Here is a 23,429-nt window from a genome sequence, read left to right as displayed (position 1 = left end):
CGGTGTATTTCTAAAATAATTGGGGGCATGGCACAGGCCAAAATAGTTGAGAAACAAAATGGGCTTTTAATAACTTTAAAAGAATGTGTATCATTCATTTTTAAGTCGCTAATAGTGTTAGCGACTTCTTGTACTCGTAATTTCTGTATTTAATATTTGCATATGATTTCCATTAATGTGTAGTCATACCTCACATAATCCAGCAGATCTTCGCCGTGTTCACCACCAAAGTGTCGTAGTTTCAGATTCATACGAGATAAAAATGTACCTGTTAAATATCAAACGTGTGTTGTACGTTTGTTTCTTGCTTGTATGAGAGCAGGGAGGTTTCATGAAGTGATCAGTAAGCTTTGGACATTACCCGGTTTCTGATTCAGGCACTAAGGCTAGTTAAAAGACTATATTGGTCATGTACAAAAAAATGTACGTTAGCGTGCCCCAATATTTATGAATATTCATTGCCAGCTGCTAAATCTGGTTCATAAACTGGTTCCAGGTCAATATCATAAGCAACATATCTTTATAAAACATATCATACATGTCTGTGCACGTTTTTTGCTTGTACATATGTATTAGAATGGGAAGTTTACATTAAGGGATAAAATAATCAGTTAGCATTGAATTTATGTACTATTACCCAGTTTCTGATTCAAACACAGGCGTTTGTTACTATTGATTATATAAAGTTTATATATATTATCAGTACACCGATATCTACGTGTATATATAGCCATTCGGGTCATAACTGTTACGAAAGAATACACAATAATATCAAGGGAACCAAAATTTCTGCAGAAGTCCCCTGATTTTATAGCATTTCCCATTTGTACCATTGCGGATGTTTAAAGTATGCCAAAATTGGTGACAGTGAATATTTGACAATTAGCAACTTCGAAGACTTCAGTCTTTGATTGTATTAGTTCTATGATATAATATGCACAGTCTGTAGGGGTCTATACTTAGTAGGAATATTGTTAACAGGACCAGTATTAACCAAAAAAAAAAAACTTGTCTTAACAAACTTGATTGGTCAAAGTTCTTAGCCTTAGCCTCGGTCCATAGCCTACCCATCACCTACAGTATATCAGTTTAACTCGTCTAGACTTGCTTCAATTTTTTTCAAAACAATAAGAGCATTAGTTCACAGACATATTGTAAAAATATGGAATACTACATTTGGTAACTATGATATGTAAGTACTGGTACACGTTGACAATGTTAAAACAAACCTTGTGTATTTGAATTGTTTCCATACCTGATGTCATTTGATTGTTGTATTGAGGAATTGTCCAGTGAAATTAATTACAACCCATGCAACAAAATTGGCAGAAAGTATTTTGATTTTGAGTAGCCTCTTAAATGTATATTGTTGCCTGGATTCTGCCTTTTTTGTTGGAATATTACCTTCAAACCTGGATAAAAATGTTCGACTACATGTACATGTACCATGAATGCCTTGATGGGATTGATTTGCTCTGCCTCAAAAATCCAGGGGTTCCGATTTAATTTCAAGAGTGACAATTTTTTTGCATCCTCAATTAAAGGCCCGCCAGGAGAGAGTGAAATAATTTCACTAAGAGCAAATGTAAAGTGAAGACTTACATGTAAGTAAAGGATATGTCAATGGTCCTGCATCATGAATTGAAGATTTAGGAGCTCAGACCAGCACTGATATTTCAACCCCTGAAATTCGTTTGGGGAGTCCACTTTCTCAGACTGAATGCCCATTTTGAGGATGGTTGGGGTATGCAAGAACTTGTTTGTGATTATTTTCTTTCATAATAAAAGGCCCAATTATTTTATTCAATAAAATCAGTTTTAGAAAGTAGAGTTAATATATGACCATGATTCTGACAGGTTTACGTTGTTTTTAGATGTTCGCAAAATTTTTTTGATCATATAATGGTATCGTCACCATTGGTGTCCATTAATTTGTAAAACTAATCCAATCTTTTAGATATTGTTCTTAAAGACATGGAGGGGGCCTTATAGTGTTATTTAAAGAAGAATATGGTGCTGACCTAATCCAAAGTAGTACATGAAGAGCTTGTCTGAAGTCCGGGACCCTTAATTTCTGATGCAGGCCCATTGAAATCTCATTTACATGTAAATAGGTCTTAGGCTTACCATGCTTGGCAAGTAATCTGTATGTAATTGAAGAACTTTTATTTTCTTGTGGTGGACCTTCCATTTATGATGCAAAAAAGTCTCAGAAAGTAAACTTAAATTTCTGTTGTGTGTCAGACTTCTATATAGTTGTGACCTAGGTTACAATTAATTTCTTTGCTACTTGCTTTCTTGACATTTTAATGAGGCAACAGATATTACTTTGCATTCACATTATTGTTATTGTTATTGCTGTTATACCTTTAATTTGTAAATCTCATCGAGAAATATTATTGTTTCTCCATCAGCGATTGGACTTTAAATTTTAATAACTTTTTATTTGCACTCCAGATTAATTCTTGGTTTTATATCATTTCTGCAACTTCTGAGCCCATATCAAGTTTATTAAACTTTATCATGCTTTGAACTTAAAAGATGATATGAGTGGTTGCTAGGTTACTAATGAATAGAAATTGTGTAGCTATGAATCATGGGATAGATATAGGTTCATTTTCAACATTCTTACCTTGCAGTAAAAGTCATTGCTGTCTGATGACATTTTAATTATTTAAAATTTGCAAACAAGACATTTAGATATTTTTTTCTTTTTCTGAGGTTACAAACATACATGTTCATGTATATTTTGCAGAGATTAAATTTCGAAATAAGGTTTTCAGCTACTATATATTTTCTGTGATTTCTACAGCTTTTGGCTGGGTTGCACTCCAAAGGCCATGTAAGCTATTGCCATTTTAATTTTTCAGAACTCTTCGGCTCTGACACTACTTGATCAATAAGAACAAAACTTAGTAAAAATGTTCCTTGGGGTATCCTGCATAGAACTGATTTTTGTAAAAAAAATATGGCTGCCTTTACTAAAAATAGAACAAAGGGGTCAAAGTTTTTCTCATATATCTCCAAAACTGTTAGGTATACCCAAGTTCTTTTAATTGCTGAAATGATCCTTATTTTAATGCCTACAAAAGTTTGAAAATGATTACAGAGTCAGATGACTCCTTGTTGTAGTTAATGCCATTGAAAGGTGAGAAATGACATTTTTTACAATTTTCAGCCAATATCTTGAAAACTATAATGGACAGAAAAAACCTTTCAATTGCTGAAATGATACTTGTGATAAGGCATACAGGGAGCAAAGCTGTTGAACAACTTGTACTTGTTAGAGTTATGGTCGTTGAAAGGCGAAAATTTATGTTTTTAGCAGTTTTCAGCCATATCTTGAAAACTATAATAGAAAGAAACTTTCAATTGATGAAAGATCCTCATGATAAGTTCTACCAAAATCATTTTTAGCTCACCTGGCCATTGTAAGAGTTATTGCCCTTAAAAGGTGAAAAATGACGTTTTTTTTTTTTGTTTTTTTTTTTTACAGTTTTCAGCCAATATCTTGAAAACTATAATAGAGAGAAAGAAACTTTCAATTGCTGAAATGATCCATATGTTAAGTTCTACCAAAGTCTTCTAGCTTCAAAATTGTTGGAAAACTCTCTTGTTCAATTTATTGCTGTTGAAAGACAAACATTAACTAGATGACCGTGAGGGATTCAGGCTCCTTGGACCCTTTTGTTTAGTGAAAACTGTCAGACAACTCCTTGTTAGAGCTACTGGTTAAAAAATATAGATCCATTTTTTATTATAAAATTTTTATTATTTTGTCAACATGCAAGTAATAAAGGATGAACTGCTGATGAAGTTAATGTTGAAAGGTATAAAGTTCTGTTTAACTAAAGTTACCTGATATTTTGAAAAGGTGGCAGTTCTCTAAAAAAAATTACTCTTCCCTGTTTGTCTGAGACAATGGTGGTTCTCCATGTTCATCTCCATAAAAAAACCATTACTTGAATGTTGCAGATGAATATCCCGATCTGGGTCAGTGGGTAGATTTAAAAAAAATAATGTTTAAGCATTCCATGTTAAAGGCTGTTTTTGCTTTTCTATCCTAACTGTTTAGGGTTGACAAAATGTTAGATAAGAATAAAATGAGCTATTTCCTTGTTACAATTTTATGGTTTTCTCAGCCGACATTAAATTGGTGCTATAAGGCTATAGACAGTGTTTGTAATAGAAAAAAAATAATTATCTGTTTTGTTGTCATTTCCCTGTAGATTTATTGTCTCACTGTTTTATGACTTGATCATTACATGTTTACAATAGTCTGTATTTTGTAGCTGTCATAGTGGTTGTTGTAATCAATGGATTACCCCCTTAGCAGGTAGTTTTTGCAGGGTGCTAATGTTGGCATATTTTAGTGGTCTGTCTCAATTTTAACACCAAAATAAATTCTGCCAAATATGAACTCTGGGCTTAAGGACTTAATGCACTAATTATCATCTGCCAAATTTGAATCAATTTTGAAGGGCACCTTGTCTCTGTGGTAGGGATTGACAATTTTCTCCTTATTACTTTTGGCCGCCAATGAAGGCTGGAAGGCCAAAAATTTGGACTTGTATTTTTCAACATTTTTACGTTTTATTCATATTTTCGATTTATTTTGTATATTTCACAGAAAATATAGTAATTTTACCCAAAAATCTTCCTCAATCTTAAATTTTAATGTTAGAGATTCTAAATTTTTCACTGATTTGTTGAAGTCTCTCCCATAATGTGGGAGGGGTTAAGACGTACACAGGTATGTACTCAAGCAACAATTAATGCTGTCTAATCCAACAACTCTGTATTCCAAAATCATACTTATATGTACAATGTACATTATAATCTGACACTTTCATTCATTGTCTAGTTCAAATGTGATACTTTAGGTAGACTTTCTAAAATTAAAAAAAAAACAACCCTAAATAACTTTATTACAGATCTGGGACACAGCTGGTCAGGAAAGATTCCGCAGTATTACAAGAGCATACTATCGTGATGCTAATGGTATGTAACCATGGCAACTTGAAATGCCAAAGTAGAAATTTTGTTGTTGCTATATTGGAGTATTTAGTATGTACAGTATAACAGCATAATTAGTATTTCCAGACACAGATGTTTGAAGGTCACTGGAGCAGAAATTGTAAACATTGTGTAACTATAGCAACTAACAACCTTGACCTTGTTATTTACAGATATGGGATACTGCTGGACAGGAACGATTTAGAAGTGTAACTCATGCATATTACCGAGATGCACATGGTATTTTATAGATGTTGCTTCTCCCTGTTATATGTGTTTTTTACACATTTTCAGCGCTTTTTAACTACTTTGATATTGTATATTTTAAAAATTAATGAGGACTAGACATTTCTCTTCAATAGCATTTTCATAAAATTCAAGGCAATTCAATATAATGCAAATTTCATTCTGGTTATTGAAAAAAAAAATCATTGAATTTATAAAGAAACTTGATGTCTTGTTTTGTTTTTAATTTTTTTTTTTTACATTTACAGTTTCTTCTTTGGGATAACCTGTCTACTGTCAAATAAATCCTAAATAAACAAGAAACCTGTTTAAACCATAGATCCACCAAATTTTTCATATTAAATTAAATACATTTTGACCCTGTTGAAACTAACCATCAGCCTACAAAAACAAATTCCTCAATCCAAAAAGGATTTGGATTACACAGGTTTTGCGTGTTACACTGGTTTCTCTATATATTTTATTATAGAATATTTGAATATTTCTTTTCAAGTAAAAAAATTTAAAAAATGAACCAAAAATACTACTCTGCATTGTTTTTGTAATCTGATTATTACAACACTTTGCAGACGTGATCTTAAGTTCCTCGTTAGTTTTCATCTTTGTGTCTGAGAATTACAGAGGTTTAGGAACATGTAGTTTAAGAGACCTTCCCCAGTTATTTACTTTTTATTTTACCATGACACCACCTTCCTTCACTGAAATGGTTGTTGCAGGGGTACACTGTTTCCTTTTGAAAAGGTGTTGATTTTTATATTCCTTTAATTCCCATGATTCTTTGAGTATGCTTTAATTTGATTTGTAACAAGGGTTCTGATTGGTTGGTTCTCTGGTATCATACCAGCTTATTTTGTATAATGTCAATTGGTCAGCACTCAATGATTCAAATAATTACAAAAAGAGTAATATATTGATTGAAAACCAATTCTTAATATTTGGATTTGAATGCATTAGAAATAAAATTATATGAAATGTTTTTAATTTTTGAACAGATTTTACAAAAAGAATATTTTGGCCAGTTTACACTCAGTTTATAAGTGTAAACTGCACAAACCTTTCAATAATAAAAAACATTTCCTGAATAAAAGGATACCATATTATAAAGTCATAGAATGTGGCTTAAAACTCACAGCTTTAGCTTGCTTTAAAACCCCTAAAAACGTACTACTCAAATGTAATGGTATATTCATTATTGTTATAGATTATAGAGTGTCAGTATCAAAGACTTTTAACTTCCTTTGCATGACCTTCAGCCCTTAGTAATGTTAACTTTGTGAGAGGAGAGGAAAAAAATCTATGCAATTTACCTATTAGTTTTATATAGGTTGAATTACTTAGTATAAAGGAAATGTTTAGACTAGTAATTATGATCAGTCTGATTAAGAACTTTTATCATGCACTGTTCCCAGATTTCTGTTTTGTTGTCTGGAATGAACTTTGCACCTGAAAGTCAAATTGTTGCCAACTTAAAATTGTGAAGTCTTGCATCCTAGTGTAAAAAAACATCTTTTTAAAAACCCTTGCAAACAAAGTTTTGAGGGGTATATAGGAATAACCTCATCTGTCTGTCTGTGCATCCATCCGTCCATCTGTCTGTCCACATTTCAAGTCTGCGTAACTCCTCCTAAATTGCTCAAGGGATTTTGAAGATATTTTATAGGGAGTTAAGGCACCATATATAGATGTGCATGAAGGAGTTCAATTTTTGTCGAGGGCTTCAAAGGGAGATAATTCATCTTATGTGTTTAACATGTTCAAACGTCCTCAGCACAACTCCTCCCAAACCACCCAAGGGATTTTGATGAAATTTTACAGAATGGTTTTCATTATAGTAAGCATAACTCCTCCTAAACTGCTCAAGGGATTTTGTTGAAAAGTTATCAGAAGGTTGGGCATCAAACATGTATCTAGTTTTGCATATTGTTTGAGTACTCCAAAGGAAGATTATCTAACTTGGTGACTTTATATGCTAGTATAACCTAGTGTAACCTCATCAGCACAACTCCTCCAAAACCATTCAACTGATTTTCATGAAATTTTACAGGACGGTTGGGCAGTACATGTAGATGTGCATGATGGTGGATGATTCTAAAGGGATTTTATCAAACTTAAGGTTTTAACATGTTAAAACCTAGTAAGTGCAACTCCTCCTCAACTGCATGCTGAAGGGATATTGATGAAATTTATATGAAGGTTGGGCATCATATGACGATGTGCATGAAGGCATATAGTAACTGTTAGAGGACTCCAAAGGGTGATAATTCAGCTTAAAGGCTAAATGTTTGACTCCATAATTTGAAGCGGATAGTATTTTCTTTGTGAGCTTGCTCACAGTATTTTTAGCTCTTCTTTGTTTCACATGTGATATTTTAAGTCCTATGCATACTTGCTTAGATAATGTCCACAGAGTTAGTGAAAACTGATTTTCTGTTAATGGTCATTGGTCCCATTTAAAATCTCTAATGCAAAATTCACAAATATTGCTAGTCCTGAACAGAAAATTTTGAAATTTTGTCAGTCAGGACTATTTCTGTAAACTCTCTGAACAATGTTTCATTCTGAAATTTGTTTTGTTACTATATTTCACTGCATGGTTGTATCATGTTGTCAAGTATATATATTTGTTTATTGTGGAAGGCTAACTTTACTAACAACAAATACATGTTTAAGTAGCACTACAGCTAAGAATCATGCAAATTGTGATTCATGGGTGAAAAGCCTACATATTTTTATTTTTGATAGTTTGTTTGAATTGCCATAGTAAACAAAAATTAACATTCGGTTTTTCATATATCTCGTGTTCATAGGAGATAAAAATTATATAGAATGCACTGTAGGTTTCAAAATTAAGGGAGATAACTCTGTAAATGACATTCAGATATAACAGAATCTATTGGATTTTCAATGTTGATTATCTCCTTAGAGCAGACAGATTTGAATGAATAATTACACATTTCATAATATAGACCAATAAAACAACTTCATTTCAAAAATAAAAATATGTAGCCTCTTTTGAGGTGTATCACATTTTTCAGATTTTGCATGATTCTTACAAAGACAGCTACTTAAAGAGTATACAGATAGTATAAATATGGCATTAACTCATTAGTTAATTATGATGTAATACCATTGTTTTAATAGAAAGATTGTCTATATCTACTTCAATGACAGAGGCATAAATCCATACCTTGTTGTAGATGGGAATTACAGTAAACCAATTTATTATGAGCAATTAAATATTGATAATGAGAAAAAGACCTACATAAATCACTGTGAGTCCTAAATTGCGAAAATGAATTGGTTATCAGTATATGTTCAGCCATTTAAAAATTCGAAACCTTTCATTGGAATCTTTTTGTCAAAATTTGCTTTTTTCCCCCCGACTTCCTGTTTACTGTAGCAACCAACAACTTAAATCTATTGATAATCCATTTGACAGATGTCCATGTTTTATCTCTTCTATTTTCGTTGATACTTATTTCTAAGTTGATTTTATTCTTACAATGTTTTCCCTTTACTTATTACTTGCATACAGGAAGCAGCAATGTTACAACTTTTCTTCAGTGCATCAGTGCTTTGATTTTGACTTGATTAGACTTTGATGTGTTTTTACAGAGCTTTTCTCTACCACCTTTTCTCTGAGATGATTTAGATATGGTTGTTTATTATTGTTTCATTTCAAAAATACAGGTACAAATGTTCATTACTGGAAATGTTTTTTTATTGCCAAAGCTTTTTCTGGAATGATTGATACTGTGAAAGTACATTAATTGGTGTTTGCCAATTTTCGTTGATCAGGGAAGAAACACAAGTTCATGGATTCTTGAACTCGTGGTTTTGAAGTTTTCAGTATACACATCAATGGGAATCTACTATTCATTGGAAACCAAATTTCGTGGTTTGGCTTACTCATGAAAACCACAGAAATTGGTACCTCACAAACAATAGTATGTTCATAGTATTGTTCAATGAATTTTCCAGTAATTAAACAGAACATGGAAATAATAAGGCCAACCTCAAAAAATGTTCTTGGTTTCCAGACCCACCAAACTCAGTGAGTCAGACATTTGAGTTTTCACAAAGTCAGTTAATTATCATAATTATCTCTAATATTAATATAAGATTTTTTTATGCAAATACATGTATATACAATCAAAATTATATTTTCAATAAAAAAAAAAGGTTTTTAAAAATGTTTTTGGTTAGGCGAATTGATATGCAAACTGCATATGCAGGTATCAGAAACCTGAGGGTACGTGAAACTTTATTTTTAATTTTGGCCTGACTGATATGAAAATTATAGATTTTATTTGATTTAATATAGTTCCTTTTTTCAGCCTTGTTACTTCTTTATGATGTCACTAACAAAGCCAGCTTTGACAATATCAGGGTATGTACTATTGTAATTCTTATTCCTGAATTAAAATTCTGTTTGTTAGCCCATTCCTCACCTACCCAGAAAATATTCACCCTACCCAAAATATATTATCCTTGTTTTTACAATTAATGTATCTTTATTTTTTATGCTTTTATTCATTAAAAGAAAATTTGTACGGATTATTTGAAATAACGTAGCTCCTAAAGATGTCAGTGTAACTGATGTTATTTTTTTATCAGTCAGGACCAACGAAGGGCAGTTTTCCTAGACTCAGTCTGTTTGCTCAAAGGTGAAAATTTGTGAACATTAGCTCCATTATTTTTATACTCCACTGCGCGAAGTGGTGAGGTTTTATGTGATACCCTCCAAAAAGATGTGTATTTGCTATCTGTCAGTCTGTCTGTACCCTGACAGTTTCGAGATGATTATTTGAGAAAAGATCAACAATTTATTTTTTAACTGTTCACAATTGTTTAGTACCATTAAGTACAGGTTACTTAAATTTTCAGCAGAATCTTAAATTCAGTTTTCAAGTTTTTGAACATTTTTCCACCCCTGTTTATTCCATAACATTGCAAGGTATCACTTAATGTTCCATTAATGCCCTGCTTTTAAATTGTACCTTTTAGTAAAGACCTCATCAAACGCTATCATCTGTAGATGGTGGAAAAAACAAAATCAATCTGAGCTGTACTGTATTTACTGTCATCCATTTCGTGCTCTGAAACATTGTGGTAATAGCACCAAGTTGAAATAAATAGCTTCATTGTATGCTGTTTATTGAATGAAAAAAAGTAATAAATTGTTACTGCATGTTAGTCTTTATCGTGGAAATCCACTTGGAATGGAAATTGCTTCAAGGATTAGAGTGTAAACATTTATAGGGTCCTAATAAAGTCCCTAATTAAATCATCACCAAGTATTTTCCACTCCAATGCACCCATGATTTTCTTTAATTCTCGACATTTACCACAATAGTTTGATATTTTTCTCCATTAAGCAGTGTTAATTTAGGAGAAAGATTCATCGGAATTTTATGCAGACATCTTGAAAAGAGATTTTAACCACTGACAAATGAACAAAACACGCCAATAAAATTCATTACTTTAGAAATGCATGAGGAATTTTAAATGTTGTTTCTGATGTGATTTAGCTAATTGAAATCTTTCTCATTTATATTAATTGAAAACTGTCAGCAGTTTCCGCTATGTTAATATGTTTTGACTTTGAAAAGCAAAATTAGCTTTTTTTCCCTTGTTCTCATTGACATTTCGGATATGGTTAAATGTATTTGAAGTATAATAAAATCCTTAACAATGTTTAGGGTTATTTTTAGTGGGAAATCTTCTTGTGGGAGTATTTGTATTATTCGATTGACAATGTAAATTTTCATCTTGCGTTATTATGTAGTTTAATTAAAAGATGAAAACATTTGCACTCTAACTAGGCAGCTGACCTTCAAACCTGTAGCCATGCTTATTTCGGGAACATGATGACTCAGTGGTGGGCTGTTATGTTAGCTTTGGGTTAATTGCAAAGTCTGGTGTTAAATCCTTTATTATGATACATTTGAGATTTTTTATGTTTCCCACTGAAGTGGGCCATTGCAGGCACCAATGGGTCTGCCGCCTCCCCTCAAGCTGCATAGTCCTTATGATGGCAATTTGAATTGAATTGTTACCAGGTCCCTTTAAGATTTTGATCAATAGTCTGATCAGTTTTATCATTTTTATCAAAATTCATTAAAATGAAAACTTTTTTGCATGCTTTAATCTGGTTCTCCGAAAAATAAGAAGCCTTTTTCATGTAGAAGAGTTCTGGCATGAAGTTCTCTCATAGGCTGTGTTGGATAATAATAGATTTACTAGGACTGGAATCTAGATTTCATTCAATATTCCTCTATAATCACTTGGGCATTAGATGTTCCATCAAATTGGAACATGTAGAACCTTACTGATTTGGTTTTAATCTTTTTTTCATTATAGGCATGGTTAGGGGAAATAAATGAATATGCTCAGGAGGATGTTGTTATCATGTTGCTAGGCAACAAAGCTGACATGGCAGGTGAACGAGTAATTCGTACTGAAGACGGAGAAAAACTAGCCAAGGTACATTTTTTTGTATAATAGTTATTTTTTTTTAAAGGAAAAATCCGCTTAAGGCTGGAATATAATTGCCCAGATGGAAAAAAGCTGCTTTTTGTATAAGAAAAAACTCTCAATATGGAAAAGTTTAATTTTCTTATTGAAGATTCAGATTGTTTCCATTTATTAAAATTTTCAACTTTTCAGGGTTAAAAAATGTGAAATCAAAGGGAGACAACTGCTAAAAGATTAAATCAAATGGTGAAGATTTAGTTTATAAAACATTAAAATATTAAACACAATAAAATAAAGTAACTTAAAGCAATTACAAAAGTCTATAATTGAAAGCAAATTCACCTATAAGTACAATTGAAAAAAGTCAGTAATGTGATGTTTTGCACAGAATTGTGGATTTACAGGAACAAATCTGGATTTTACTATGATGATTCTTTAATATAATCTCACAAACTGATCATGCTGTTATTCATAATTTCTTTATCACATGATCCCATTGTTTACATTCTATTTCGTTTTTCCTTTTGGATGACTTGGGTCATTGGTTCACTAGAGGGTACCATCTTCTAATTCATACTTCCTCTAAAACTAAAACTCTTGAATTGAATTCAATGAAACATTCACATGCTGTTATTACACTATGCCATTGTTTACCACATATTTTGATTTTACATTTGAATGATGTTTAGAGATTTGGGGTTACCTACATGATTGATGGGGAGGGGAGCAAGTGGTTATGGCTAAGTAATCTACATATATATATTAGTAACTTCTGGTTTCCCCTTCCCTGTTGTTTCATATACTTTATCCATGAAACGCAATGTAAATGCTCCAAGAACTAGAAGAATGATCAAGTGCACTGGTGGGCAGACAGCTGCTGTTTATATCCTATGCTTGAAAAGCAGGATGTACATGTATATAGTGATCATAGTTTCCATCCATTCCCTAGTCCATTCGTCCATTGAAACTTTCACAGATTCTTTATTATATGATGCTATTGTGCACCTCGTATTTTGTAATTCCTTCTGAATGAGCTTTGGGGTTTCCTGATGCAAAACATGGACTTTGTCATGTGGTGACCAAAATAGGATTATTTTCCATTGAATGGAATTTGATAAAACTTTCACAGATTCTTTGTTATATACAAGATGACATTGTGCACCTTCTATTTTGTTTTTTCAACTGAATGTCTTAAATCATGTATGAAGTTTCTTATATGGTTTCGGGGGAGGGGGGGGGGTATCAGCAAGTGAGCTTTGTTCCCAGTTTATCATGTTTTCTTTGGGATTTTTTTACTAACACATAAAGTATGTTTTCAATACTTTACAAATTTACCTCAATTATTTCTAACCATTTCTATGTGAAATCAGAAAACTAAGATCCTGTTTTTGGGTGCATGCTAAACCTTATCGAGTAACAAGCCTTTTCAGTATGTGTTTTATGTTTTGTAGGAATACAATGTAGCATTTATGGAGACAAGTGCTAAAACTGGAATGAATGTGGACTTAGCCTTCATGGCTGTAGCTAAGTATGTCAGCATAATTTTATCTTCAATTTTTAATTGTGCTTGAGAATATACAAAATTGTTCTGTATCATTTATTCAAAACATTAATATGTCCTTAAATCTTGAATTGCAGCCTTACTTCCTGATTAGATAATAGTTGTCTCTTATCATCTCATAGACCAGATTTCTTACGTGTACTGATGTCTTCAACCTCTTCAATGATCTACTCATTAAATTTTGATACTGAAATTAAATAATAAGTGAAGACTTGTATTTTCTCCTGTCTATTTGAATTAACCTCAATGTCCCTGGTGCACACTTGAAAAAGACCTGCTTCACAGGGTATTTAGTGATCTCCAACTAATTAAGATTATTTTTTCATAGACAGAAAAAAATATGAACAGTAATTCCTTAATTGATGTATTATATTTCTATCCCCCCTGTTCTTCAGTAGTATTATTTGTTGTTAGTTGCTCATAAAAAAAATTGAAGAAAATATATTGATATAATTATAGGTGATTATTATTGGTTAACCACATAAAATCAATATTCTACCTTTAAAAAAAAACCAAAAAAATTATGAAAGAAATAGATTAGCTCCTTTGGCCAGGCCATTTCTTGGTTTGCAACCCCTTTTTTAGCTCACCTGGCCAAAGGCCATGTGAGCTATTGCCACCACTTATCGTCCATCGTCGTCTTTGTTGTTAACAATTTTTCAAAACTCTTCTCTCTGAAACTACTCGACCAATTTGAAGCAAACTTACTCTGAATGTTCCTTGGGGTATTGTGCATGGAATTGATGTGGGGATTTTTGATCCGTCAAAAGACATGGCTGCCAATACTAAAAATAGAACATAGGGGTCAGACAGTAGTTATTCACATATATCTCCTAAACCGGTAGGTTTAGCATGATGAGATCTATCTGTGGTCAAATTTTCATTTGATATGTTAAGCCATGTTGGAGTTATTGCCCTTTTTGGATGTTTTTTTTTTTTCCTGTTTATGATGTTATTACTTTAAAAAATCTTCTCCTCAGAAACTGCTCTACTGAATTCAATGAAAGTTGACATTTTTGTTTTATAGGGTATCTTTAACAAAATGACAGATTTTTGATCACTGAAAAAACATGGCTGCCATTTCTAAAAATAGAACAATGGGGTCAGACAGCAGATTTTTGCATACATCTCCAAATCTGTTAGGTTTAGCCAATAGCTTTCAATTGCTGAAATGATCCTTAGTATAAGGCTTACAAATGTGTCCAATGAATCAAATGGAGTCAAAATTGTCTGACAACTCCTTGTTATAGTTATTCCCCTTACCCCTTAAAAGGCAAAAATTTAACCAGGTGAGAGATTCAGGCTCCTGGGAGCCTCTTGTATTGAGGGAAGGATGTATTTCATTTATGCATTTAAATTAGAAGAGTTCCAAGATTCAGTTGTGTAGGGGGTGTATTGTAGTCTTAATTCTTTTACTGTGCAATTAAAAGAGACAAGGGGGCTAAGAACTTAAAAATTAAGAAATAATTCATGGAGGGGGTAGATTTGTACTCATTTTAACATTGGTATGGCATTTATATTCGATTATTTAATACCGAGAGATAGCAAGGTGTTAAATGAGAATATAAATACCAACCCCATATTAAAATGAGTACAAATCTACCCCCTCCACGAATTATTTATTTTCTAATATGGAAAATATGGTAAAATTTCCCTAGGCGTAGCCAAAATAACGGCTGTTCTTTTTTGCATCTCCCGCATGGAAGTTGGATTAAATTTGTATATTTACATCATCGTATGTGTTAAATGTGTGTATTTATATAATTGATTTCAATTAGATAACCTCTCAGCCGTTAAATCATCGCATAATTATATTCAAATGAGTGTTTTGTTTGGAAGTGACAGCGAAAGAAAAGACACAGTGCACAGGTGCTAAGTGAAGGGTTGTACCGACATATTCTGTTTGAGTATATGAAGACGTCATATTAGAAATTATACAAAAGAAGCCTTGTGAATTAATTCTTTAGATTAAATTATAGGTTTTTGTATATGCATTATAAATGTTTGTTTAAACCCAACATCAGTTAACTCTGTTTCACAACCCTAGACATATATCACATACCCTATATCACATCCCAAGACATATATCACGTACCCTATATCATAGCCCTAGACCTATATTGCATACACTATATCACATCCATAGACACATATCACATACCCTATATCACAGCTCTAGACCTATATTGCATACCCTATATCGCAACCCAACCCTAGACATATATCACGTACCCTATATCACAGCCCTAGACCTATATTGCATACACTATATCACATCCCTAGACATATATCACATACCCTATATCACGTACCCTATATCACATCCCTAGGCCTATATTGCATACCCTATATCACACCCCTAGACCTATATTGCATACCCTATATCACACCTCCAGACCAAGGGTCTGGAAATTTTGACAGCCCATGCCAGACATTTTATCAAAGTTCAGCTGACGTTTTTGTCAGTATTTTACATGCTCAGATAAAAAAAAATAAACTTGAAAAAAATTTGTATGTAGTTTTTTTAAGATATATATTGGAAAGTGTGTTATTTCATCACATACTCTGTCTTTTACAAAATATCAGAGGGGTGAATGAGTTCGGTTTCGACCCCACGTGGACATTCTAAAATGTAAACAAAACAATGTATTGCTCAGGCTTTTTCATCGCATAGGCAAACAGCCGAAAACTACCAAGTGATGGAAAAAAATGTTGATTATTTATAAGAGAAAACCGTGAACACATTTTGTATATTGATTTGAATGGTTTGTTGACTTCTGTGTTAAAACGATTCAATCAACGAATTAATAATTACAAACTACATGTACGACTGATTCGTAGTTTCTGTTCCATGTGTGTTCGTTACCTCTGAAAGATCTTTTTTCTTAATTAATAAATGTATGAATATTCTCCGAGTGACTTCAATTAATATGTATAGACAATGGGGCTGCATGTGTACTGTTAATTCAATTATGCAATCAACTAATCAGTTACAGGTAAATCACAGTCACAGGTGGCTGCACATCGGCTAAAATTGACACACACCTGTCAATTAATTTCCAATAAACAATTGAGAGACTGATAGACAGGATGTTTATACACTAATAAAACCACACAGACTGTAATTTATAAGGGTTAACAATTTTGTTATGCCTGATATTGGAAAATTGTTGCGGTCATTTGCAAAATTTGTCAGTGAACGACCAGCATTTTTTTACCGTTACCGGATCCATGCTCCAGACACTTCACATTCTGTGTTAAAACATGTAGAGCTATATCCCACACCTTTTATCAGTCCCTAGACCTATATTATGTATCCTGTATCACACCCCTACACAGAACTCACTTGAATATATGGCATATGCTACAGATTTTTGCATAAAATATTAATTATATATCCAAAACAGCTCTGTTTTCTGCTCTAAGGAGGTAGTTCATCATTGAAAATCAAATCTGGGATTTGGTTGCAATGAAATAGGATTTTATTTATGTCACCTTTATGTTTTACAGAGATCTGAAAATGAAGAAGACAAGAAAACCTGCTGATCCGAAGTTTAATGTCGCAGAATATGTATCCCAGGAAAGAAAATCTGGGGGCTGTTGTGGCAGTTAGCTATTGCATAATGGCTATAAATAGAATTACCAGGACAAATAACAAAGCTCATGAATATATTAGAAATCCGTAGGTGCAATTGTGTGTACAAAAGAAAGCTATATGTATAGACTTATTTTTGTATACCAAACATGGGTAAAGTAGGACTAAAGTCATGGGTACTCACTCACATGAGATTGTTTCAAAAATTCAAATTTGATAAATTAGAATAATGGCATAACATTCGTCTCTTGGTCGGATAATAATGAAATGCTTGAAGTGTATCATTCCATGATATTCCAAATGACAAATTTAGTATCAAAATCAGTAGTATCTTTTTCTTGTATTGGTTAGCATTTCAATTCCATAAGTTAGAATCTAGGAATTTTTCTGAAATGATTTAAAGATCCGAGGCATACCTTACAAGGTGTTGACAGATGTTTCTGCAGTGTCATATTATGATTTTTAAAACTGAAAAACATCAGGTCAAAATCTTACAAGAAAATGCAAAAGAATTTCATGTGAGTAGTACATGACTATTGATTATTTGAGTAATTTATTGTGCAATGTAAGTTGAATGTTTATGTACAGTGGAACCTGTCCAATGTCGCACCTTAATATTCACAATCTAACACATTTTGTAGGCAACAAAGTCATTTTTTTTTTCTGATTATTTCTAACATTATGGGACTAAACATTTATACAGAGAAAGGAAGAGTATAATTTAATGGAGATTTTGTTAATGAGGAATTCATTTTCACTAACTTTGTGAACAAGAAAAAACCTTCAAAATAAGTCACAGTGAATATGTCCTTTTATCATGGAATAAATGTTCGACACAAAATGTTAATCTTAGAAATAAATAGGATCTAAATTGAATTAGTTTGAAACATGAAAATAAGAAACTGCTAAAAATATTAATTACCGAATCATGTGCTTTACAGTGTTCTAGCATTTTGCCATCACCCAGGGCAATTGTAATTTTGGTGTGGGAAACTTGTTTATTATATTCCACTTTCCCTAGGCATGTAGAAAACTTGAATTTAGGGAATGATTTGTCAGCAGACTTAAATTGTGGAATTGCGGAAAAACTTATATATTTTTTTTAAAGATCTTAGAACACTGCTTTAGTATAATGTGTATTCAATATGTGTATTCCATTTTGTCCTGCATTGTGTTTTGGTTGTGTTAAATACAGACGTGATTTTCTTTGGCTTGTTCAAATCAGGATTTTACTTTTATGTTTCTCTTTTTACCCTATGTTTACTTCATATCTTGTCAAATCACACTTTTTTGTTGGGTATGTAAAATCATGTCTGTAGATAAGTCAGGTTCCACTATACACCTAAGTGTGCCCTGAAAATTTAAGTCTGAAAAGCTTAATTTAATTTCTAGTCACATTGCCGCATGATCAGACAGCATCTAGACCAAATAAAATTTAAATAACAGTCTTAAGGGGTATTGCATTAACAAATGTTAAATACTTGAATGCTTTTCTGATATGGAATATTGAGTTCTTTTGACCTTGAATAAAATAGGTTCTATTACAAAGTAGTAGCAAATTAAAAAGTGATATTATAACATTGTTAGAATATGAGTCTTTCTATTGGCAATGGGGTATGTAAGTCTTTGTTTTGTGACTCCATGATTTCATGAGAATGGGTCCTAATCATTCAAATGCATGGGCATTCACCATTTACAGTTTCGAGTTATGTATTAAAAGCAAAAAATGTTTTACTGTAAAATATTGATAAAGTGACAAATATATATTTCTGTTTGATAAAACTATTAAGGAAAGCAATTAAGGGAAGATTTGAAATATAATGCTGTATTTCAGGTTTCATGAAGTTAACAATAAAATACTGGTTGGTCTTCAGATTTCAATAAATTTTACATAGGAAATTCCAGTACGGAAAATGAAATAATAACGAGACTTACAAATCCTATTCAAGTCTTGATATTTTGTAATGTGTTTTTCATTATGTCAATTTAAATCTCTTGTTATTGTTTTTTTTTTATTGTTTTTTCTCTGATATTTGTTTTTCATAATATATATTGAATCATGTTTACTTCGTTTGAATGTGTTACATAAAGTTCTAACTGAAAAAGAACTGTACAAGCAAGCTCTAATATTTAATTACAAATGTATCATTGTAAACATTCCCTTTTAGTAGTATGCCTATTGAATTTCTTTATTAATGCAGTAAACTAAACATTTTTCTTGAAAATCAAATAAATGACATAATTAATTCATACAAGACAAAACTTATTTAGGATTGCTTTTTTCATAATTATTTGCGGTTTGAAATTTTAGCTTTTGAGTTGATATATACATTGGATACTGTTCAATGGTATACTCTAATTATATTATTATGTTTTTTAAAGGTACGATGAAACATATGAGGCTATTCATTTATTTATTTATATATTTATATTAATAATTTAATTGCCATATGATGATATGAGTTCTTTTTCTTATATAGTACAAAAATGAATGTAATCAACACAGAAGTTGCTTTTCATTATTTGCAAATATGAAGCAGGTGAAACCTGTAAGAGGACGGAAGTTAAATATATTGATATTTTTCCTGTTTTTTTTTTCTTTTTTTTTACATTTTAACAACAACTTAAGTTTATATAAATTAACAAAATTTATAGATGTGATCTATAAACTAATAAACACTTTGTTTTTGTTTAAGATCCTGACTCTGTATGCAGGTTAACGTCCTGAAACCAGGCTCTCAGTGTGTCAAAGGTTGAGTTCTGATTGAACTTTGTCCTCTATTAATTCTGAACCTACTCTCACTAATTCTACTTTCTGTTTCTCTGGTATGTGATTTGTTACATATTACCATAATACAAACCAATAATGGAAAAAAAACTGCATAATAAAAAGCATCCTTCATTTTATCATGTACCCAAACAATTGGAGTTTAAATTGTTAAAAAAGTACATTTTTAAACCCATGAGTGGTAACTTATTTTGCAACCACCTTGTCTGTCCATCTGTTACACATTTCTTTAACATATTTATCAGCTTCACTTGCAGGGAGTGCTAAGATATTTGGTATGTTGCTTGTGATGATGATTTATATCATGTATGCCCTTTCCACATTTGACAGTGGGGGTATTCTTAGCAAAATGTGCCAGGTGGCATCTTGTTATTTGTTTAGCATTTAAAATCTCTTAATTCTCTATCCATTTTCACTCAGAGGAAACTTGCAGGATACATAAACGCTATTGAATGTAAAGTGCTTTTTTTTAATGATTTTCTTGGGTTTTTTTTTCATGGTCTCAGCAATATAATATGTATGGTTGTTGTGATGTCAGATTTTTTGTTTCCTATCTATTCATCCTGCCAAGATATTATTTTACTATTTTTTCTATTAAAAAATACTGTTTTCCATTGAAGATCTTAATTGTGCTTTGTTCATTTTTTGTATAACAATGTATACTATTGCTTGCATCATGTAGGTTGTTTTTAAAATATTTTAGAATTATATTTACATATGTAACACTGGTTGTGGTTTTTGTATATAATCTATCTTTTTTTTTGTTTACAAAATATATTATATTTACCATTCCATTGCTTTTCTAAAAAAAAATAAAATAGTCACTTGAAATATAAGTGAATTGAAATGTTTGAAAGTTGAAATATATTATGAAGACTTTATTAAGTAATTCTAATATTCTTTTCAAGCTTTTACAAGATAAATAATCTATCATGAAACTATGTTTTTTTCGGGATCAGTCTCACATTGGATCCTTCATTCGTCCACTATTCCTTATTTTTTCTTTACCTGAAGAAGTTATAGTAAATAATAGGTCAAGTCAGTAGTGCCCTTGTATTAATTAGTTATTTATACTAAGCATTGCACGATAGTTTTAGTGAATTCAAATAATGTTTTTAGAGCGAAAAAATGTCTTCCACGATTCTAAGCCTAATTTGCCAGTATGACGAATGTTTTTTTTTAATCCTGTTTAAAGAAGTGGAGTTACATATATTGTCCTTCATACTTATTTCAGCTGAAAATTAATATCCTTCAATTGAATTTTTAAAACTTTTATCACACTGATGTGACCTTTAAAATAGAGACAAGTTTCTTTACAGTATATTTCATGTACACCCAGTATGACCCTATGACCTTTTTTAACTTCTGTTATTTCAAATATGGAGACATCATTGATCACCACAGGCCTGTTTTTTTCCTGGATGCGGTTGCTCAGATGTGTTTGACAAAAGTATTTTATACATTCCGTTTCATCAAGATCCACTCAATTTTTATAAGAGCTTATTCCCACCTTATTACCAATAATTTTTGTGTGTAATATACCAAACTTCGATCTGTCAAACTAAAGTGTAGTTTCTACCTCACAAATCACATTGTAATCAAAGTTGCTCATCATAATTCTGAAATTAACTGCATGTACATCTTGAATAAGCCACTAAAAAGTGACATGGTGGTAAAGCCTTTAAAAATTGACATGGTGGTAGACCAAATGTATCTTAATTTACCTAAACAGTAATTAATCTATTTCAGTTCTTGTTTGTCTTATATTTTTCTGAAGCATTTTGCAACGCCGATAACAAATTTTCTTTGGGTTATAGCATAAAATGTTGTACATATTTTGGCCAAAAAAATTCCAGTACTTTTTTCATTACAGAATTTCTGTTAAAATGTAGCTGTAAAAGTTACTTATTCAGTCATTGAGTTAAAACCTCTCAATAATTTGCTATTTTGACATGGTTATTTGTAATAGCAATCTGCCAGTTTGAAAAAAAAACGATACTATTTGTAGATAATGATAATACATTGGTTATTCTGTTTTTGTGTTTAGAAAGCTTATTAACGTATCATGTAGTTGTTTATTTTTATCCTTATTCTTTTTTTTGTATCGTTCTAGTCTACATTTTTTGTCTAATTTATCTGTCTTTCTATATCTGTATATAAAGTTAGTTATTATTAATTCTATGATTACATCCAGTTCAAATACTATTTTCAACTGTCATTGTTATGATGGTGAAATGTATGCTAATGGTACTGAAATTTCAACTGATTTTCTTTCTAAAATATCAAACAATATTTTTTTTGTTTTTATTCGATATATTTTTTTACTTTACAATATGATAATTGGGAACATATGAATTAGATTTTTTTACATTAGATTATTACATGACATTTTCTTTTTGATCTCGACATGAATTTGAAATCCAGATTTTTCGCCTCTTTATGTCTTTATTGTCAAGAAAGTGTTTTTTTTTTAAGTGCTAAGAATATAAATATTGTTCTTAATTTGAAACCCGATAGAAAATGGTTTCTTTAGAATTTATTTTTATTTTATGGTTTTATTAAATGGAGTGTAGATCTTTAGAATATATTTACCACAATATTGAGAAAGGGGGTCTACTTATAATCCATGCAGACAGAGGCAGATCCAGGATTTCGGTGTTGGGGAAGGGTTAATAGGATTCGAGGAAAGGAGCAAGAGAATTTGAGGTTAAGTTTTTGAAAAATCAAGATTTCATGCAAAAATGAAAAAAAACACCTTCAAATTTTGAAAGGGCGCATACCCAAGGTTTGTACCCTTATGAATTAACGACTGGCAGACAAAATAATGTCATGGAAACATGATCAAAATACTAATTGTTTTATTGTTGCAAAAACTGTATTAACTGATTCATAATGTCTAATCCAAACTTGTTATTTATGCTATATTTTAACTTTTCGGAATTTGAAATGAAATACCCTTATGAAATAAACAAAATCAACGCCAATAGGAATATTGATTTCATCTAAATTTCGGCAATGGAAATACCGAAACGTCAGTAATGGGATGATTCAAATACGTCAATAATTCTGCAGCTTGACCTAAACGTGAATCCATGAAACAATGACGATCTACATGTACACTAGTGTACTTTATATTGGTAAACAGAAAATCGATTACATCTTTTAAGTTCATATAAAGATGCAATGAGAGTTCAAGCAAAGTATGGGCTATATTGTGACCTCTGCACGGATTATAAATGACCTCCCTCTTAGTAAATATTTATTATTCCAGCTGATATGACAACATAGTTGATTAGAAGTTAAGACAGCAGCGTTTCTGTGTAGGAGGTCATTTGTTTTAACTGTTAGTAAGGTAACAGGTGTCTGAATTGTTGCAATAATGGTTAAGTATATTGTTGCAAATAAATCATGTTACAAACTATGTCTGTTTTAATTTTATCCAATTAAAAACGAGATTATATTCAGTGGTCGATTTCATTATGTTAAAATTGATTGTAGGGAATGACCACGCAATGTTAATTTATACAATGACCTCGAAACTTAAGAACCATTTTACACTTGTATCTTTTTGTGAAATCTACCAGTGGTTTATTGTTCTGGTAATAACAGTTGCATTATGAATAGTAATTAGCCTTAAATTCCTTAGCAAAACTTAGTTTTATATTATGAGATGTATTTTCTGTTGATAAACATCGATGAAAAATCAATCGGAACTACTCAACCATTTCCGCTAATAGTAAAAGATC

At 31.6% G+C, this 23,429-nt stretch overlaps 1 protein-coding gene across 6 annotated transcripts in view; it reads left to right on the top strand.

The window, feature by feature from the left end:
- The window catches only part of LOC148619894 (ras-related protein Rab-26-like), a 72,100-nt gene extending 48,996 nt beyond the window's left edge, over nt 1-23,104 (top strand). For 5 of the 6 annotated variants that reach the window (XM_088580294.1, XM_088580291.1, XM_088580293.1 and 2 more), the window contains exons 4-8: nt 5,190-5,256; nt 9,600-9,652; nt 11,626-11,748; nt 13,191-13,267; nt 16,811-23,104. In XM_088580294.1, coding sequence (XP_088436420.1) covers nt 5,190-5,256; nt 9,600-9,652; nt 11,626-11,748; nt 13,191-13,267; nt 16,811-16,913 — 423 coding nt within the window. In that variant the 3' untranslated portion in view covers nt 16,914-23,104. Of the gene's footprint in view, nt 1-4,934; nt 5,002-5,189; nt 5,257-9,599; nt 9,653-11,625; nt 11,749-13,190; nt 13,268-16,810 lie in introns of all 6 variants that reach the window. The other variant, XM_088580290.1, reaches the window with a different exon arrangement.
- The last annotated feature ends 325 nt before the right edge of the window (nt 23,105-23,429 follow it).

The sequence above is a fragment of the Perna viridis genome, chromosome 4 (genome assembly GCF_037379345.1).
Source record: "Perna viridis isolate PV_CMFRI_1.1 ecotype Kerala chromosome 4, ASM3737934v1, whole genome shotgun sequence".
NCBI classification, from domain to species: Eukaryota; Metazoa; Mollusca; class Bivalvia; order Mytilida; family Mytilidae; genus Perna; species Perna viridis.
Note: the sequence above shows the minus strand (reverse complement) of the source record. Positions and strands in the feature narration are given on the sequence as shown.